Source organism: Chiroxiphia lanceolata, chromosome Z (genome assembly GCF_009829145.1).
Source record: "Chiroxiphia lanceolata isolate bChiLan1 chromosome Z, bChiLan1.pri, whole genome shotgun sequence".
Classification (NCBI taxonomy): Eukaryota; Metazoa; Chordata; class Aves; order Passeriformes; family Pipridae; genus Chiroxiphia; species Chiroxiphia lanceolata.
Window position 1 is genome coordinate 71,287,155 of NC_045671.1, and position 17,366 is coordinate 71,304,520.

At 37.5% G+C, this 17,366-nt stretch overlaps 1 protein-coding gene across 2 annotated transcripts in view; it reads left to right on the forward strand.

The window, feature by feature from the left end:
* ROR2 (receptor tyrosine kinase like orphan receptor 2) overlaps window positions 1-17,366 on the forward strand; it is a 145,253-nt gene that overhangs the window by 92,681 nt on the left and 35,206 nt on the right. For both annotated transcript variants that reach the window (XM_032676484.1, XM_032676485.1), the window contains exon 2: window positions 9,199-9,276. In XM_032676484.1, coding sequence (XP_032532375.1) covers window positions 9,204-9,276 — 73 coding nt within the window. In that variant the 5' untranslated portion in view covers window positions 9,199-9,203. The remainder of the gene's footprint in view (window positions 1-9,198; window positions 9,277-17,366) is intronic.

Consider the following 17,366-nt stretch of genomic DNA (forward strand, 5'->3'; position numbering starts at 1 on the left):
ATTTTCAAGTGTTTGTCTGTCTAGGGGTGTTTTCCTGGACTGGAGTCTTAAACATTTCAGCCCAAGGCTGCCAACAGAACTGGCATTTTTGGATTCCAATTTTTTTTTTTCTTTCAGACAAAAAAAAAGAGCACTGTGAAAATCATTGTTTATACCAATTGATGGAGTGTTATACTCGTAAATCATGATTATTTTCAACCTTTTGGTTGAGATTATTTTGTTTTCACAGCCAGAAGCACTAAAATAATCAATCATGTAATAATGCCATGGATAATTATCATGTTGCTTGGTGTTCTTTGAGCTACTGCAGGTGTGTTCAGAGCTTCTATTGGTTGCGTTTAAACTGTGATTTTACAACTGAGATGGTGAAGAGCTCTGGAATGTGCCCACAATTGCTTTACTTTTTTTTTTTTTTTAAGCATAATGCACTACCAACAAAGACCACTTGTTACGAAATCCAGAATTACTTGTGGGGTTTTTTCTATGATTCAATGCTGTTATATGCTCCCTAGTATATTGTCTTAGACTGTAAAACGTAGTTGCACAGAAAAGCTATGCTTGTGATAGCTGGTAGACTTAGTTCCATTGTTGCCAAATTAGAAATTACATTGAAACGCATTTTTGGTTTAATTCTTAGTTATTAAACATTCAGGACAGTTTTACTGGCATAATTACATCTCAATTTATTTCCAAATAGTGCTTTATGCTTTACTTTTGTTGACTAAGAGCAAAACCAGTGCTCTGCTGTGACTGTCGGGCTCCTCTGCCACTGGTTTAAGTCTAGAATTCTGTGATCACTTGTAGTGGCATAAATCACCAGAGTCATCAAAAAACTCTCTCCTGCCTTCTCTCTGTCTTAGCTTCTTGCTTCCATGCTGCTCCTTTCCTTGTGCTGACTCAAACACTCAGGCAGCTGCACTGGGAACCACTTCAGGGAACTAACCTTTCCCCCTCTCAGCCCCTGGGCAACTGAGGTGCAAAAGATTAAGGGATATTTACTGCAGACGTGAGATTCAGGTGACCACATGCTTTTGAAAGTCCTCGTAGACATCTGTCTGCATCTTTTGGCATCAAATGCTTTTCTAATTTGGCCTAAGGTGACTTGGCCAGGACTTTGCAGGAAGTCCTAAGAACTGAAAATGGGATTTGGATAGTCTTTTGTATAGGCTGGGTTCCTGTTAAGTGTTCTTCACTCTGCATTGTAAAATAAGAGGAGTTGGCCTTTATTATAACTTCATCAGAGTGTTTTGACTGTGGACTAATACAATAATTTGTAATCCAAAGTTTATTGTCTTTAGAACTTGTGCACTGAAAATGGTGACTTAAAATGAGTGTCTTTTTTTCCGTGGATGCTGTTTGTTTTACTGTAATGTTTTGACAGCTGTTAATGAGGGTTCCTCTGTGCCTGAAATTCTGAATAAATCTTTATCTTTGGCTTGTCTCACTAGCATTTCTGAACTCTCATTTTAAGTGGCAAATAGGAACTGCAGGAGAAAGAATCTAAGTTATTTAATAGGAAAGCTTTATGATGAGGGTTGTGTAATGAAAAGATTAAGATTGGCAGTGCAATTGAAAATGCAGCTGTGTGGTTAATGTAAAATGTGCTTTAACAGTATGAGACTTTAAAATAAATCAAGGTATTCATTGAAGTCTGTATTTGAATCCCTATTAACAATATTTTAAATGACTTATCTCATTTTGTTCTTTTCACACTGACTTCATAGTACTTGCTGAGGCGCCTGGCTGATGACTAAGAAGATAAACTGCATCTTCAGCATGCAGTTTTGGAGGTTCATTGCAGCTCTGTGTGAAAATCAAGACTTATTCCTTCTCTGCAATTCTGTGCTGATAGTTAGCTGATTTCTTTCACTGTGTTTTAGAGTGGTTTGATGATGGGTTAATAAGGATTATTTTATTAAATGAAGAAGTTCCTCCAGGAACATTGTGAAATTTATGAAGTGCTTTTTCAGTCATGCACTGGACACCTAGTTTTCCAAATCAGGCTGCTTGTCTATCCTGGATGAGTCTGTGAACACAAACATTCACTGAAACAGAGATTAATGCAATATACAGATTCCCTCTTTATACTTTATCTGACAAAATGCAGAATTTTGCATCTCTGTTAACATGTGTTTAAGAAACGAGTCCTCACCATGCAGAATGAAGGTGGCTTAACATTTTGTTAGTTTGGAATTTTATTTTAAGTCAATGATAAATTTTCTGTCCAAATAAAGAAGCTCTTTTATTGCTACAGATCATAAACCTTTGATCTGCTTTTGTTCTGTAGTGTAGTTCCCACATTTTGCAGCAGACTGTTTTTCCTGATACTTACTGAAATGAAAACATTTCAATATAGCTATGAGGTATAATAGAAAAAAAATCTGAAGAGGGGAAAATTCTAATGAAACAAGGTGTTTGCTTTAACAAGGAATGCTTATAAATTTGGGGAATTTATTCTGTATAACTCAACACTGGCTTTTGTAAAGAGTTTCTTGTCTCTGTTTTCGGCCTGCTTTCTGTAGTTCTGTGACTTGTAGGCTGGTGTTGTTTGACTTTAAATATATTTATTTAAAGTTATTTTGATGTCGTAACAGAGTAGGCTTAGAAAAGTTTGCTCCCTTTCTAATGGTCTCATAGCAAGAACTTTTTACCATTATGAATTTAGCTGAAAGTAATGTTAAAGAATTTTTTGATGGCTAAAGAATAAATTTAATTTATCTAGTTAACGTGTTGTCCTGTGAATAGTATGCTTTGCAAGCTGGTAACAAGGCAAGAAGTGACTGTTTTGCAGACTTCACAATTAGCTCGACAGGGCAACTGCAACAGAAAGTGAAGGTTATTTCCCCCACCTTCAGCTATTTTTATGTGAAGCTGCAGCAGTTAAGCAACGTGTGCCATGAAGGTTCTAATCTGCCACCACTATGAAAGGGGCGCACTGATTTTATGCTACAAACTGCATCTTTTGTAGACTATTCACCACCCTTTACAGTTCTGCCAAGCCCACTCTGCAATTGGTTGCCAGGGGCTGCAGATGTTGGAAAAGAGAAATTTCAATGAAAGGCCCTAATTCAGCAACCCAAGCAGCCTGCCTCCCCCAGCCAAAGTAATCAGATTGGCAGCTGAATCAAAGGGTACAGTGGGCCCTTTGTTTGGGAGTTCCAGAGGTTAGTAATTGACAGAAGGTCAACAAAGTTTTACGAAGAAAAGAACAGAATATTAGAGGGTATTAGGCTGAAGAGAGAGAGTTTGGGGGCTTTATGTTATTGGAAGAAAGTTAGAACTCGAGTAAAAGGTTACAGACGCAGGAAGCAAAGGTTGCATATTGCTGCTTAAATCAGAAAATGGTTTCAGCTACAGAAACAGGATTATTGACAAGTGGAAGAAAATTCTGAACAAAAATCTGCAGTTTCCCTAATTGTAGCTCTGTGCAGTTGTTAGTGGTGAAGGATTTATTTGTAAGCTTTGGGATTTAAAATACAGTGGTACAAAGATGGTTGTTTAACTCATGGAATCATGAGACTGGAAAAGATCCTGTTTCACCCTGGGATAAGAAGTAGCTATTACCTGTGCAGTGTCATATATAAAATAGATGGTTGCCAAATCTGCCACCCTGGAAAATTTCATTCACTGAGACCTTTGTGTTTGAAGAATACTAGCCCTGAGTCAACGGCTAATCTTCTTCAGACTAAGCAGGTGTAGTAGTCACTATTTTTTCTTTCTGTTAGCCATGGTTTGTACAATGTCCTCATGGTGCTAGTGACAGCATTTCAGTTTTACTCTTACCCATCTTGCAATGGAACACAAGAAATTGAAAAAACAGTCCAGGGCTTTACTAGGTTTGAGTAGATGAGGAAGATTACTGTTGTTTATGTCTCCTGGTATGAAGTCTGCCTTGTTTGCAACAGCTTTTGGTTGTTGACTTATGTTCAGTTCTAATCCATGTAAGCCAAGTCAACGTTGGCTTCTACTTTGGTTATTACTCATCTCTTTGCTTTATCGTAAATGCTTAAAAATAACCTCTTTGTTCCATTATTTTTCCAGGAATTGAAGTTAAGCTGATAGCTCTATAATTCTCTGGCACTCCTTTTTTTACTCTTTTTAATAAATAATAGGAAATGTTTGTGCAATTTCTCATCTTTTAAGATCTCATCTGCGCTCTGCAATAACTGAAAGGCAGTTATTAACATTGCATGTCATTGCATCAGCCAGCCCTTAACTGTTCTAAATCAGGCCCACTCTGGTTGAAAATACCTGGCTCCTGTTTTTACTCTTCCTGTGTGAGGCTGAGGCCTTGGTTTGTCCCTGGTATCAATTATGGCAACCACCCCCTTGTGACAGGCTTTTTGATGAAGACTAATGCACTGTGTTGGTGTCTGCTGAGTGGCCATGAGCGTTTTGGAATCTGTTTATTCCAGTTACCTCTCAAGTAATGAATGAGCTGTGAGCTAATAACCATTTCAGAGGGAGAAATTCAGCTCTTTTATGATGACTGGTTTATGCCCGGTGTGTTGATACTGTGATCAGTTGGGAAACAGTTTTGAAAAATGAAGAAGAACATCCCTGTCTGAATAACACTGGATATTTGCTTCTGTATTTTGTTGGTCACTGGTGCCTGAAACAGAGCAGTGTGCTGGACCTTGTCAGTAAGCAAATCTTTGTTATATTTTCAGGAGAAGAGAATTGACAAAACAAGAGATAATTATTTATATACTGTCTGGAAAAGGATTTTCTGTATCACTTGTTTTCTTGCTGCAGTTTGCTGCAGTAAGTCAAAGGAACAAAATGTATTTTGTACATCAAAATTGTAGAACATCAATTTTTAAATATGGTTTCTCTTTTGGAGATGGCAATTTCCTTAAGTTGAAATAGCTTCCTTTATTGCCCTGAAAAGTTAAGAAATCGTGTGTGTGTGGGTGAGAAGTTTAAAAGAGTTACTGTTTACAGTATCTGCATTTAACTTGACTGTGTGTTCCCTGAAAAGAGTGATATTCCTGGGTATCTACATTTGGCACATACGCTGTCCCATGCTGGCAGCTGGCATTCAGGCTGAGTTCTGGTTCTTTTGAAGTCTTATCTGGTCATGCAATGTGCATGGAGGACAAGGCACTCATGATATTTTCTACCTCACTCTGCCACTGCAAATATAAATTGAAGAAGTGGGTTTTCAGAAATAAGCTGTGATACATTTAATGTCTGAGCAGAGAACATACGCAAGTGGAAAATAAAAGAGCAACCATACTGGAGCAGACAAGAGATCTGTGCAATGCTGTGTCTTGGTTCTCATGGCAACAAAAATGAAGTGGTGAAGTAAAAGTGTAAGAAGAGGTCTAGGTACGTAGTACTACTCTGTGCTGGATATCTACTTAGCCTCCAGCTCCTTTGAACTCATGGACTTCCTTACCCACGTGGGATTTCTGTGAGATAGGTCTGAATTAACTTGCCCACTCTCACCTGTAGCCCATGTGAACTCTGCCCTCAATCCAACTACATCTCGTCTGAGAAAACTTTACCTTGTTTTAACTTTGTTTTGAAATTAATTGTTGCTATTTTTTTCTAACTCTGCCATTTCTTTTGCTGAGAGGTAGGTCCATCCACTCTAAGACTCTGTTGACTCCACAGACCCTTAGTGTCTCTGAACTCAGAGACAGATCCTAGCAGCTGTGCAAAACCTGGCTTATAACTAATTATTCTCACTGTTCTTCTCTGAAACTCTTCCAGCTCTTCTGTACCCTTTTTGAGATGAGAGAGCCTCAACAGCACACACTGTTCAGTGTTCCCAGTGTGTGGGAGCATACTTACTACCAGTGTGAGTTGGTAATATCACATCTAAAGTTCAAATATTGAGCACTTTTCTTCTTATCAGTTTTTAATAACAACAGCGCTGTTGTTTTGCCAGTTTTGTGTTTTGAAACTCTACTTTTTTTTTTCTTAGCATTGTATGACAGTACTGTATGTGTTATAGATATAAAAAGAGGTGACTATCTGATCTTTGTGGCATCTAAAATCAGTTTAATGAACAATTATGTCTTTTTTAACACTGGCTTTTCACTGATCAAGACTGACAGTGAAAGTCGGACGCCTTAAGTTACTTTGTGGATGTTTTTCCCTCTCCAGGCAGTGAAACAGCTCATAAATATTCTGCCAGGGAAACATACAGAAAATAGGAAGAAGAAAAGCAAAATGGGATACCCTCATGGAAATATTGGTTAAACAACATGGGAAAAGGGACATAAGTTAAAAATCAGGTGTAGGCAGGAGCACAGTTGTGTAGGAGTCTTCAAACAAGAATAAAACTGCAGAAAGCCTAGTACAGAAGCACTTGATCAGGGATGCGTCTGTACTACAATGAGGAAAATTGAAGAAAAAATGACAAGCTGTTGAAGTTAACACCGTGGATTCACGCATAGCAGGAAAAACACACTAAGTTAGTAATGCAAAATCAGAAAGCGCTGAGAATAATATTCAACATATTCAAATATTCAGGTTTTTCCTTTAAGTTCTTGACTTCAGGATTTTTTAATCCTGTTTAGTGCAAGAGAAAAAGGTTTTATTTTGTTGTAGTGACTTGTTGGTTGTCTTATACAGGAGCATTTATGGTGTGAAAAACTTAATTTTTTCATATTGATAATAACTTTTGGTGGTTTAATTTGTGGTACAGAAACTTTGGGATTAAAGCTTGGAATTTGGCCTAAATATGGTGGAAGTGGAATATACATGTTTCTTTCATAAAAGCAAGTTTTAGTGATGGATCTGGTTTGTATTTGTAATTTGCAAAGTACACAAAAGATTTTTAATTTTATTTAAATTTAAATTTTATTTTAATTTTAATTTTACTTGGTTCTGGAGGCTTTAATAATAGGTGTCATCTATGTTTTGTAATTGTTCTCTGGTAAAGCACATCTGGAGATTAATGTTTTTTTCCAGACAGAAACATATCAAGTATAAGGGTAAATCACAAAAAACTATTACTGAAATTTTTTCAAAGCAGCAAATGCTTTTGTTTCTTTCCATCCTTGTTTTGAAAAACTTTAAAAAAATTAAGAGAGATGAGGCTGGGAAGGGGAGATAAGAGAGGAAAACTTTTCTGTGCTCATTTATCTGAACTTCCAGTGTCTTTTCATGTTGTAAGCCCCACTAAACTACTGAAAGAACGGAACAATTATTTTAAAGTTGAACACATGGTATTAAACCAGAAATGCCGCTCAGATCTTGGGCAGTCTGGAGTCCAGAGATCTGAGTGCTAAGCAACCAAGTGTTCCTAAAAATGTTCCTTCCTGGTGGATTATGATAAGCTAAGTGCAGGTGCCTGTGGACTAAAAAGCCAGTTGGTTTTCCCACTCTTCTTTTAATTGATTATCTCATCTTGAATTTATCCTCCCTGTGGCCATTAAATGCTGCTGTCCCATTCTAAACCTCCTGTGTGACACAGAGGAACCAAGAGCCAGGGAATAGAGGTGAACTTGCCTTGCTGCCCCCTGGTAGGAGCAGGATGTTATGTATCTCTGCTGAAATTTGACAGAATACACCTATCATGCATTCACTGATTCGCACTGAATCGAACAAATCAGCAAAACTTCTGTGCAGTAAAAAGTCAGGCACTAAGTCTGTACCGTGCCCTCAGGGGAATGAAGACACACTGCAGTGGGATTTACAATGGCAATTTAAGATGTCACCAGCTTGGCCACCCATTTCCATTTCTCGTTCCAGCCTGCAGACGAATACTGTCTCTCATTTCCAGTGGCCAGTGCTGGGAGTGGCAGAAGATGATATCTGCCCAGGCCTTGGCTGTTCAAAGAGTGTGTTACCAAGGGTACAACACCATCTTCACCATCACTCTAGTTGGGGTGTCTGGGAATAAGCACACAAATCAAGTGGAATCTGTACTAGTGTCAGGCAAGGAACCTCGAGCAGTGGGAGATGAAGGGAGAGATGAAGGCAGGACTGTGACAAAATAGATACTTTCAGACCCGGGCTGTTGTAGGGAATGTCTTCACTTTCTGTGTTTCCCTTTGTAGACTTAAAGGCAAGTTAGCTAAATCTGTTCTCAAATAATGGGTAAAAGAATAAAGGGAAAACAAAGAAGTGTCAGTTATTTTCTTCTTTCATAATGTGGCAGAAGATAGGGATGGTGTTACTTGTATTTTATCACTGTGACTTGCAGTCAGAGTATTGTTGTAGGGTGTAATTTGGAGAAAGGGTGATGTGGACAAAAGGAAGAGAGAGAGCCTTTTCTCTAGTTTCATTTTACCCAAAACAATAGAGTGTACACCCCTAACAGATCTACAAACCCCAGATCTTTCGCTTTAGATTCTGATGAACTTAGATTTATGTGCTCTCTTGGTGACATCCCAAAGTCTTAAAGAATTTTGACAATTAAATGTAAATTAGAAAAGGTCAAAAAAAAAAAAAAAGGGATGTAATTTTAGAAGTTGTTTTAGTTAAGGCACATCTGCAGCTTTATCTGATGTAGAATTTCAGCTCTGTTCCTTACAACATCATATTTTCAAAAGGGAGAGCAGACAGGTCAACTCCTGATTTATAATGGTCAGGGTTTAGCAAGACCTACAAATGCAAAGGAACATGAAAGTACTGTCTACTGTCTGCTGACTTGCTCTGATACATTAGACACAAACAAGGAGGACAGACAGAAGATCTCTATCCCTTTCCTCACGCTTTGAAATGCTTAAGTAACATCATTAGATTTTCATTTGTGGAAGATACCCTTTAGGGATGAGGCTGAGAATGGGATAAGAAAGTCAGCAGCGATGATGAGTCTGACCCCTGGAAATAGAATCTGAGTTACTGTAATGTAACTTCAAAGGTAAACTTACGTCATTTTGCAACTGAGACTGTCAGTAAAGCTGAGGTACTGCTTCATTTTGCAAGCCAGCACTGCTGACAGAAAATATTTGCGTTCTTTGTAAAACCGTGTGAATTTGATTCTGGTAAGAAATGAAAAGTAGTTTTTAATGCTGCCCGTCTTTGCCAAACACAAAGTAAATCCACAAAGTAAATTATTGTAAAGTTTTCTAATCTGCAGTGGATAAATCCTGACCTCGTTAGGGTATGTTTCCTGTGTGCTACTCTGGGAGCAGAATCTGGACTGAGTGAGTTTGCTGAACTCAATGGTGTAACGCTGTTTAACAGAAAGATTAACTCAGAACCTCAATTCAACCAAATCTCTTTATTCCTTCCTAGGTGAAATGGAAATTCCAGATTCAAATGACCCCTTAGGTCATGTGGATAGACTTGAGAGACCAATTCCAACACCCAAAGGTAAAATGTAGTTTCTTTTTCTTCACCCTGCCTAAATATAAACATACTTTGGAAAGGACCATCAAAATCCTGTTATTGTATGTTCCCTTGATTTACCTGTTAATACAGGTAAATCTGTATTAAGTCTGTAAGAAAGGCAACCTTGTGTCACTTAATACTTCTGATTTCAAGCAGGGATAGCGAGGTTAAAGGAGTCTATAAAAATTAATTTTTAAGAATGTTGGGTCCTCCCCCCCCCAAGGGATTAGATGTTTGATCCAAACACAGAGGACTATTATTACCTTCCTAGAATATTTTGATTCACATTGTTGCCATGAAATGAATGTAATTCTGTACAGTGCTACACTTAGCCTCTATAGGTAAATCTTAAGTATTGGTATCCCTAAATATTTTTGCAGTGCAGTAATTAAACCTAGGCCATGACAACAGAAGAATACTTACTTTTTAAGTAGCACTGAGCATTAGTATTTGCTGGTTTGTTTTTTTTTTTTAAACTGACTGTGATATCAGAATTCCTAATAGCTTAATTAGTTAACACAAATTCCATGATACTTTATCACTTAAAACTATGGTTCCAAATGCTATCCTTAATCTGAAAACATATTTACTGCAAATTGTGATTCTAGCTGCAATATGGTGCAGCTTCCTAAAGCAGGACGTTTTTCAGTGTTCTATCTGAAGAACTGTATTTTCTCACTTGTAGTACCAATTTTTTTCTTTTTAGGGATGCACTGCCCTGGTAATGCCAACTCTTATGCTTAGAAAAAATGTCAGGTAGTCATGTTAGCATCATTAGATGAGCACATGTTGAAGTCTGCAAAGCTCTGTGGTGCTGTTCAGATGTTATTCTTCTAGTTTCTCTTTCAGAGGAGCTTTTCTGTGAGGGTACTTTGGAATATAGTCTCATAGATATGTCATGTAATCCTTATTGTGCTTTGCTTGTGTACTAGTGAGATTTCTTACCCTGACTGTGCCTATTAGAAGGTTTTTTACAGAATCTTCCTTTAAATTTTATCCTTAACTGGTTAAGAAAAAGATGTGCTTATGTTTGCATGTGTCTAACCACCTTGCTACTGATTATGAGCGTAGGACTGTGTCCCTCCTGTTCGTGAAGAAGACCTGGTATATTGCTATTGCTTTTCTCAGCTCTTCCCACTTTCTGAAGCTCATGAATTATTTTAGAGGATTAAAATTTGTCATCTGTTATGGGAATAAATCTCAGTAATAGTCGTTCCTGTCAGTTAGCACTGTGCTAACAAGTGCTTTATTCACACCCATGTACCCAATTCTTTTGATGGAAAAAGGTCTGTGATTAATCTTTAACTGCATCTGACCAGCTTGCTTCCTTGGCAAGTTGGCCCCACTTTTCTCTTCTGTCCTGTCTGAACTTTTAAGGGTACAGACATAAAAGAATTTTTTTTTTCATGTGACAGTGCTTGGTTAAATTCTTGCTGAGGAAGAAGTAGCAGTTATTTCCTTTTTTTGCAGAGCCACAGGCAATACCTGTCTAAGGAAGTAATTAATCACATCTAAAACATTTCTACATCATAAGGATTTTGTATTTCCTTCAGAAAACAAAACAAAACAAAACAAAATAAAACAGAGGCCCTTGTTCTTAAATGATTCATTTGTATAGAATCAGTTGTTAATTTCCAGCATGCCTGGTCTGGAAATGGCCTCATTTTGCTTCCCTTTTATTTCTGTGGCTACAAAATTCTCCAGACAAGCAAAAATCCCTTGGCTGAAATTTTTTGTTTCTTTAGTTGAAATGTTAACCCATCTGTTTCTAGTAAGTTAACCCGTCTGTGTCATAGTAAGGTAATAGATTTTGTTTCAAAAAAAAATTGGACAGTTCCACTTCAATGTTTGTGCATACTGTAGAGACCATTAGGAAGAGTTCTTCAGCTTCTTCCATCACATCAGCCTTCTTTCCTTTCTTGAGAAATCTTTAGTTATTCTGATTTGCTTGTAACCTCTATTTTTTTTTCTTATTTTAGAATAGACCCAAAACAAATCTGAAAATAACAGGCTTTAATAATACCCAAATTTAAAGTCACTGTAGAATTGCCAAGTGTATTAGTCATCCTCTGCTCTAGAATCCTCCAGAAGTCTTGAAAAACGATTTTGTCTCAAAAGAAATAACCAGGTTAAACAAGGTATTATTAATAATGTGCATTTAAAAAAGGTAGTTAGTCTCTTCCTGCAAGTGAAGCTAGCTTTCTGATTAGTTCATGAGAAGGGACCATGACTTGGGCTAGGGCTTTGAGGAGAATTTATCTTCCCCTGCTTCCTTTAGGTGGGTACATGAAGCACCAGAAGAGCATTGTCTTTAAGCAAAGTTTCACTGAAAACCAGAGCAGAGCATTGAGCATTTGCTGTAGAAGAACTCAGGTCTCCTTTGGAATAAAAATAAAAGTTGTGAACACAATTCTCCTCCTAATCCAGACAGTCTTTGCAAAGATGATATTTTGCCTATTTTCCCAAATTCTTCCTGGGTCCTGAAAAATCTCTTTCCCCTGCTCAAGAGGCAGAACAGTGTCTGCTCCATGCTTTGTAAATACCCAGACTCACTGCCCGATGGGTCTTGCACTGCTCTCTGCCCACCTTCCCACACTTGGCCAGTTTTTCTGCCAGTAATGGTGGGGGAGGAGGTGATGCTGGGGAAGGAGTGACATTCCCTATTTCTCTCACTTCAGCAGAGGGTTAGCCTTGACAAGACCAACAGGGAGCTTTCCTTTCTGAGTCCTGGGGGGAGAGAAAGAACTTGTCTGTTAATCACAAACAAATGCAAGAGTTGTGGCACAAGCCGAAAAAAAAAAAAAGGGTTCTTTTGGTGATGAGCAGTGTTGGTGCATCCTCATGGAGGGGCCTGGCACTCTCAGTGCTGTAATCTCAAAACAAGCCTGGGGAAGGCATTAAGGGGTAAAAATGCAGACTCTTCATCCGTAGATGAGCTGCCAGTAAAATTTTACATCATAAATGATGTGTGTTGGTGAGGACATTTGAGCAATACACTTTAACAGTTAAAAAAAATGAATGAGATAGGGCAACTTGCAATAGTTGAGCCATTTAGTGAGTGGGGTTACTCCAGAAGACGTGGTGCCTCAAGCCTCTGACCTTAACTGTGGTTTCTGCACAAGTGTGCCTAGGAGCTTATTCTGGTTCAAGAGGTACTGACATGATAAATACAGTGTTTTACTTGACTGCTCCTGCTGCTTTGACTTCTCATGAGCTAACCTGTCAGGAACCAGTTATATGTGTTCTAAAAGTAGTGGCTTTTTATATATGTGACTGATGACCCAAAAAACAGTCCATATCCTAACTGTGGCCCCGCAAAGACCTGCTCCTGAACGGGCAGTAGCCTAGGATGGGTGGTACCTGTCTATTCACAGCCTCGTCTGGGAGTTCAAGAAAACAAAACCATTCCACCTCATAAAATTGGATTCTTGAGCTAGGTGAGATCTTCAGTCCTTCAAGTATGAGAAATTACTGTTCAAAGTTTTTGAACAGTAGGAGGAGATACAGTGCACACTGAGACAGTATTTCAGTGCTAATTTTGCTTCATTCCTGGATTGGCAGTTGTTAACTGCTTGTTCTTGAGGACATTTCAAGAGCATGTGAAGTAAATCAATTTATTTTACAGTGTAGTTTCCTTAATTTTGGGGGACCTGACAATATCCTCTCCATTTCCTAACCCGGCTCCAATATATTGTAAATCGCTCATCCTCATATTGTGGTTAAATAAAGCAGAGGGGCATATAGTTGGTAGGACTGTTTTTTATTTAGGAGAATGTTCTGTGCAAGAAGTCATGAGTCTTTGACTTTAATTTACTTTCCTTATTAGGATGGTATTTCTCAGTGTATTTCCAGTTCTGATTTACTCACAGAAAGAGTCGCTCTACTGGACTCTCACTGACTGGCCAAGGTGTTACGGTGTCATCCATGTCCCCTGAACTCTTGTACTTAGAGCAATGTTGTTATACATGCCTCTAGAAAGAAATACTTTGAATTTCAGCAACTTCCATGTATGTTTTCTCTTATTGTAGTCTTCAATTCTTTTATAAGCCCAGAACACTCTGCAATTCTTTTATAATCTTTATAGATTACATGTCAATTCTGTGTACACTTTATACTTAGTACTATATCCATAACACAGTAAATTCTGGAACAGTGTTGTCTTCCTCAGGTTAATTATCAGACATTCCATAAGCTAAACTGTATGTCCTAGGTGAAAAATTATGTCTTATTATAGAAAAAAAAAATTATTACTTTGCTTCTAATGGAAATATCAGAAGTTTAATTACTCAAAATGATTTCCCTAAAATATTTTGTATTGGATGTACGTTTATATTAGCCTTAAAATGCCATTGCAGAAGGTTGTCATCTGAAAGAACCGTGGTGAGAAAGCTCCTGTTCTTTTATTTTTATCTAAAAAAAAAAAAAAAGAAGAAGAATCACAGAATCAATCAGATTGGAAAAAAGCTCTGAGAGTCCAGCCTATGACTGAACACCATCATGGCAACCAGACCACGGCACAGATGCCACATCCAGTCTCTTCTTAAACACCTCCATGCGTGGTCCCTGGGCAGCCCATTCCAATGCCCAGTAACTCTTTCCATGTTATTATAGGGGTTTTGAAACTAGGAAGTTTTACGCCGTGAATCTGAAGATGCTCTAAGTTGTGTGCAGTTACACAGACAAAAAGTATTTTTCCTTTTTTTAAAAACATTTGATTTTAAATTTTGAATGTCTAAAAGCCAACATTCCTGTAAGCTGTGGTGTGTTTTGTAATAACCAAACTGGTGGCTTTATGGGTTTTTATTGACTGTTGGATGAAGTTATATATTTCTGGTGGAGAAATAAATATTCTAAAAAGTGATAAAAACTTGTATGCAATTGTTACTACCTAGTCTAAAAAAGACCCTTGTATCTTCAGGTATCCAGCAATTTATGACTCAAATTTTCCTTTCTTTTTCTCAGCAATTGCATATTCAGCATTTGTTTCCCTTATGCACTGCAGAAAGAAAGGTGAATCAACTTGAATGGGAGCCAAAATGGACGATTATCTAAGAATCTCAGTATCTCAGGCACACAGAAAGATGTGAAACTCAGTATAGCATCATAGATATTGCCACTTAGCCCATGTGTGAATTTTGGAAGTCACCTAAACTCCCCTTGCTTTAGTTTCCCTGTTGCAAAATAAGGTTGATGATATCATCCCATCTCATGAGACTTCAATATTCATATATGATTTAGAAGTTCTGAGACAGAAGGAGTTGCAAATTTTTACTAAACAGTATCCATGGATGCCATCGCGAAGCTCATTGTAAAATTAGAAGTGCATAATTATTTTTAAAGTCATATAGGCAAAAAGGAGTAATAACAACAAAAAATGAACAGAAACTAAAACTGGAAAACAACTAAGGCAGAATTGATTTGATCTAAAGTGACTAAAGAGGTTTAAAGTATTTTTTTTTAGAATGAACTTCAAAATCACGGCTCAAATCTTAAAATAACAGAAGCAGAGCAATCATTTTGTACTGTGTTTATGCCAAGAATAGCACATATGGTCTGAGCCAATAACTTGAACATGTAAGTGCCAGAATAATGTAAATAAAACTAAGAAATATAATACACACGTGAGGTCTAGTTGCACCCTTTATGTTTTTAGCTTAGTATCTATTCTTGTGCATATCTTGACAGCGATTTGACATACACTGGGAAAGTTTATTTTTATATTCTTGCCAAAACATGAATAATAGACCTGTCATCTTAATTTTGATTTGCTGTGGGATTCTCTTTGATATATTTAAATCAGATTTATTCCATTTAAAAATACAAAGTACTGGCAACCTAACAAAGGTTTCTCAAAATTTGAAAGAGTTTTGCTGGGGTTCATGTCAGTCATTTCCATAAGCTATGTTATTCATAGGGTACATAGAATATGATAGCAGGGTATAATACATAGATTAAGGTGAATTATCCTCTCATAGCTTCTTGAAAGATCAGGTTTTACTCTGTTCAAGCAAAATAAGTACTAGTATTGGTTGTAGACTATGTTAGAAACCATAATAAAAGAGAAATTTAATTTAGAGCACTGTTGTGTACAGCAAATGCAGAAATATCCACCAGATAGCTCTTCCTTTTGTGGTAGTTTAAGCCGAGCCAAGGACCACTGAAGGCAAAGGGAGCATTTTCCTTCATTTCAATGACCCTTGGAAACAAGGGTATAAAAAAATAGTATATAATAATAGTATTTATACAACACAGAAGATTTCTGGACATTATACTCACAGTTTTTGAAAAATTTTATTTGTTATCCATCTCCCAGATAAGATATGATTTTTTTTATAATAATATGACATTTAAAAGTTTAACAGTAGGTAACAGACCCAAAATATTTTATAGAGAGTGTTTATTCTTTGTTTCAAAATTGTGTTAGTATTAAAGCAGATTAACAGTTCTGTTAAAGTTTTAAAAAATTATAGTTGACTGATATTTAACACAAAACAGAGGACACAATTTAAACACAAATTCTAGCACCTTCAGATTTGATTTTCCTCCATACCTCTCCAAATTAAGATTTATTATGAAAGAAAGCAAGCTACATTGAAAAAAAAATTGTTTTGCACATTGTTGAGGTCCTGATTTATCCTGGGAAAACTTGTTTTTTCCCCAAACCATGGCATCAAACTGGCATCTACACTGTGTTTGTGGTGTGACGTACAATCACAAAAAAGTAACTGGTGATTATCACCACAGAAATTAAATAAAGAAAACATTCTTAAGAACATGGTTGGTTACATTTTCCACTTTGTTTGAAAGAATTGCAATTATGGGTTATCTAAAGTGGACACCAAATAACAGAGCAGCTCAAAAAATGCCTGCTCTGCCGTATGATTACTTCAGAATCAATGAGTATATAAACATCAAACTTCAGCATCATTTCTCAGAGAGGAAATTAAACTAGCAAACAGAGAGTGTGCACTTCAGAGTGTTGACAAAGGTAGAGGATGGGCAACGAGTTGCCCTACTGCTCCTAAGCTGCCTTGGAGAACTTTGTAAAACACAAATGCTTCAAAGTTCAGTAGGTTACAATATTTTTTACTTGGTTTGTAGCAACAAGGTAATATGAAACACTGCGGAAAATACCTGTAAAATTGGCAGGAGAAATAATGAACTAAAGCCAAATTCTGACCTTCAGGAAATGGATGCAGTTACACTGAATTCAGGGAAAGCCTATTTAATCGCACTGGGTCTGAATTAATTCATAAATCCTTGGCATTGGTTTTGGTAGTAATGGTTTTGTTCTAGTTAATAATAGGATCAGATCCATGGATTCATATGAAATACTTTGGATGGCTTGAAAGGTGTGGATCTAATTACTTCCTACAGTACCCATGGTTTAATTGGTAAAGCAGAATGGTCTAACATGTATTTAACCCTTAGTTAAAAAGTCCTAATAAGTAAATTTGCCATCTGTTTTCATCCAGGTTTATTGGAATGTAATATCCATGACTATCCCAAAAAGAAGACTTAACCCAGCTCATTTTAAATCAGAAGTTGTTAAATAGTGGTAAAGTGAGCAAGCTGACCAGTTGCACAACAGCTGACCAGTGGCATGAGAACAATGTAGACCTTTCATGTACTTGTGTGCGAGGAACAGAAAGTATAATAAAGAGGCAGAAAACCCACAATCCCTGGCTGTGACCTTACAGTGGTTGAATTGGCCCCACTTTTCAGACAGCATCTTCTCTGCCTCTTTCATTTCTCAGGAATCAGAAACATCTCTGAGCCAGATGAATGTACCTCTGTGCTGCCTCCATGCTGGAAGTGGACCAAGTTCTTCCCAAAAAAGCCCTTAAACCATCTGTATTGCCTCCCTTGCATGAGCACATTCAGGCTGTCCCCACAATTGCTAAATCATAGACCCACCAAACTACACAACACCCCAGGCTGGGAGATGCCTCAGAAGATCATCTGGTCCAACCTTTTGGTTGAAAGAAAACCTAGATGAAATGCTCTAGCACTCTGTCCAGTCAGTCACATCTTGGAAACCTCCAGTGACGGGGGCTCCTCCACATCTCTGG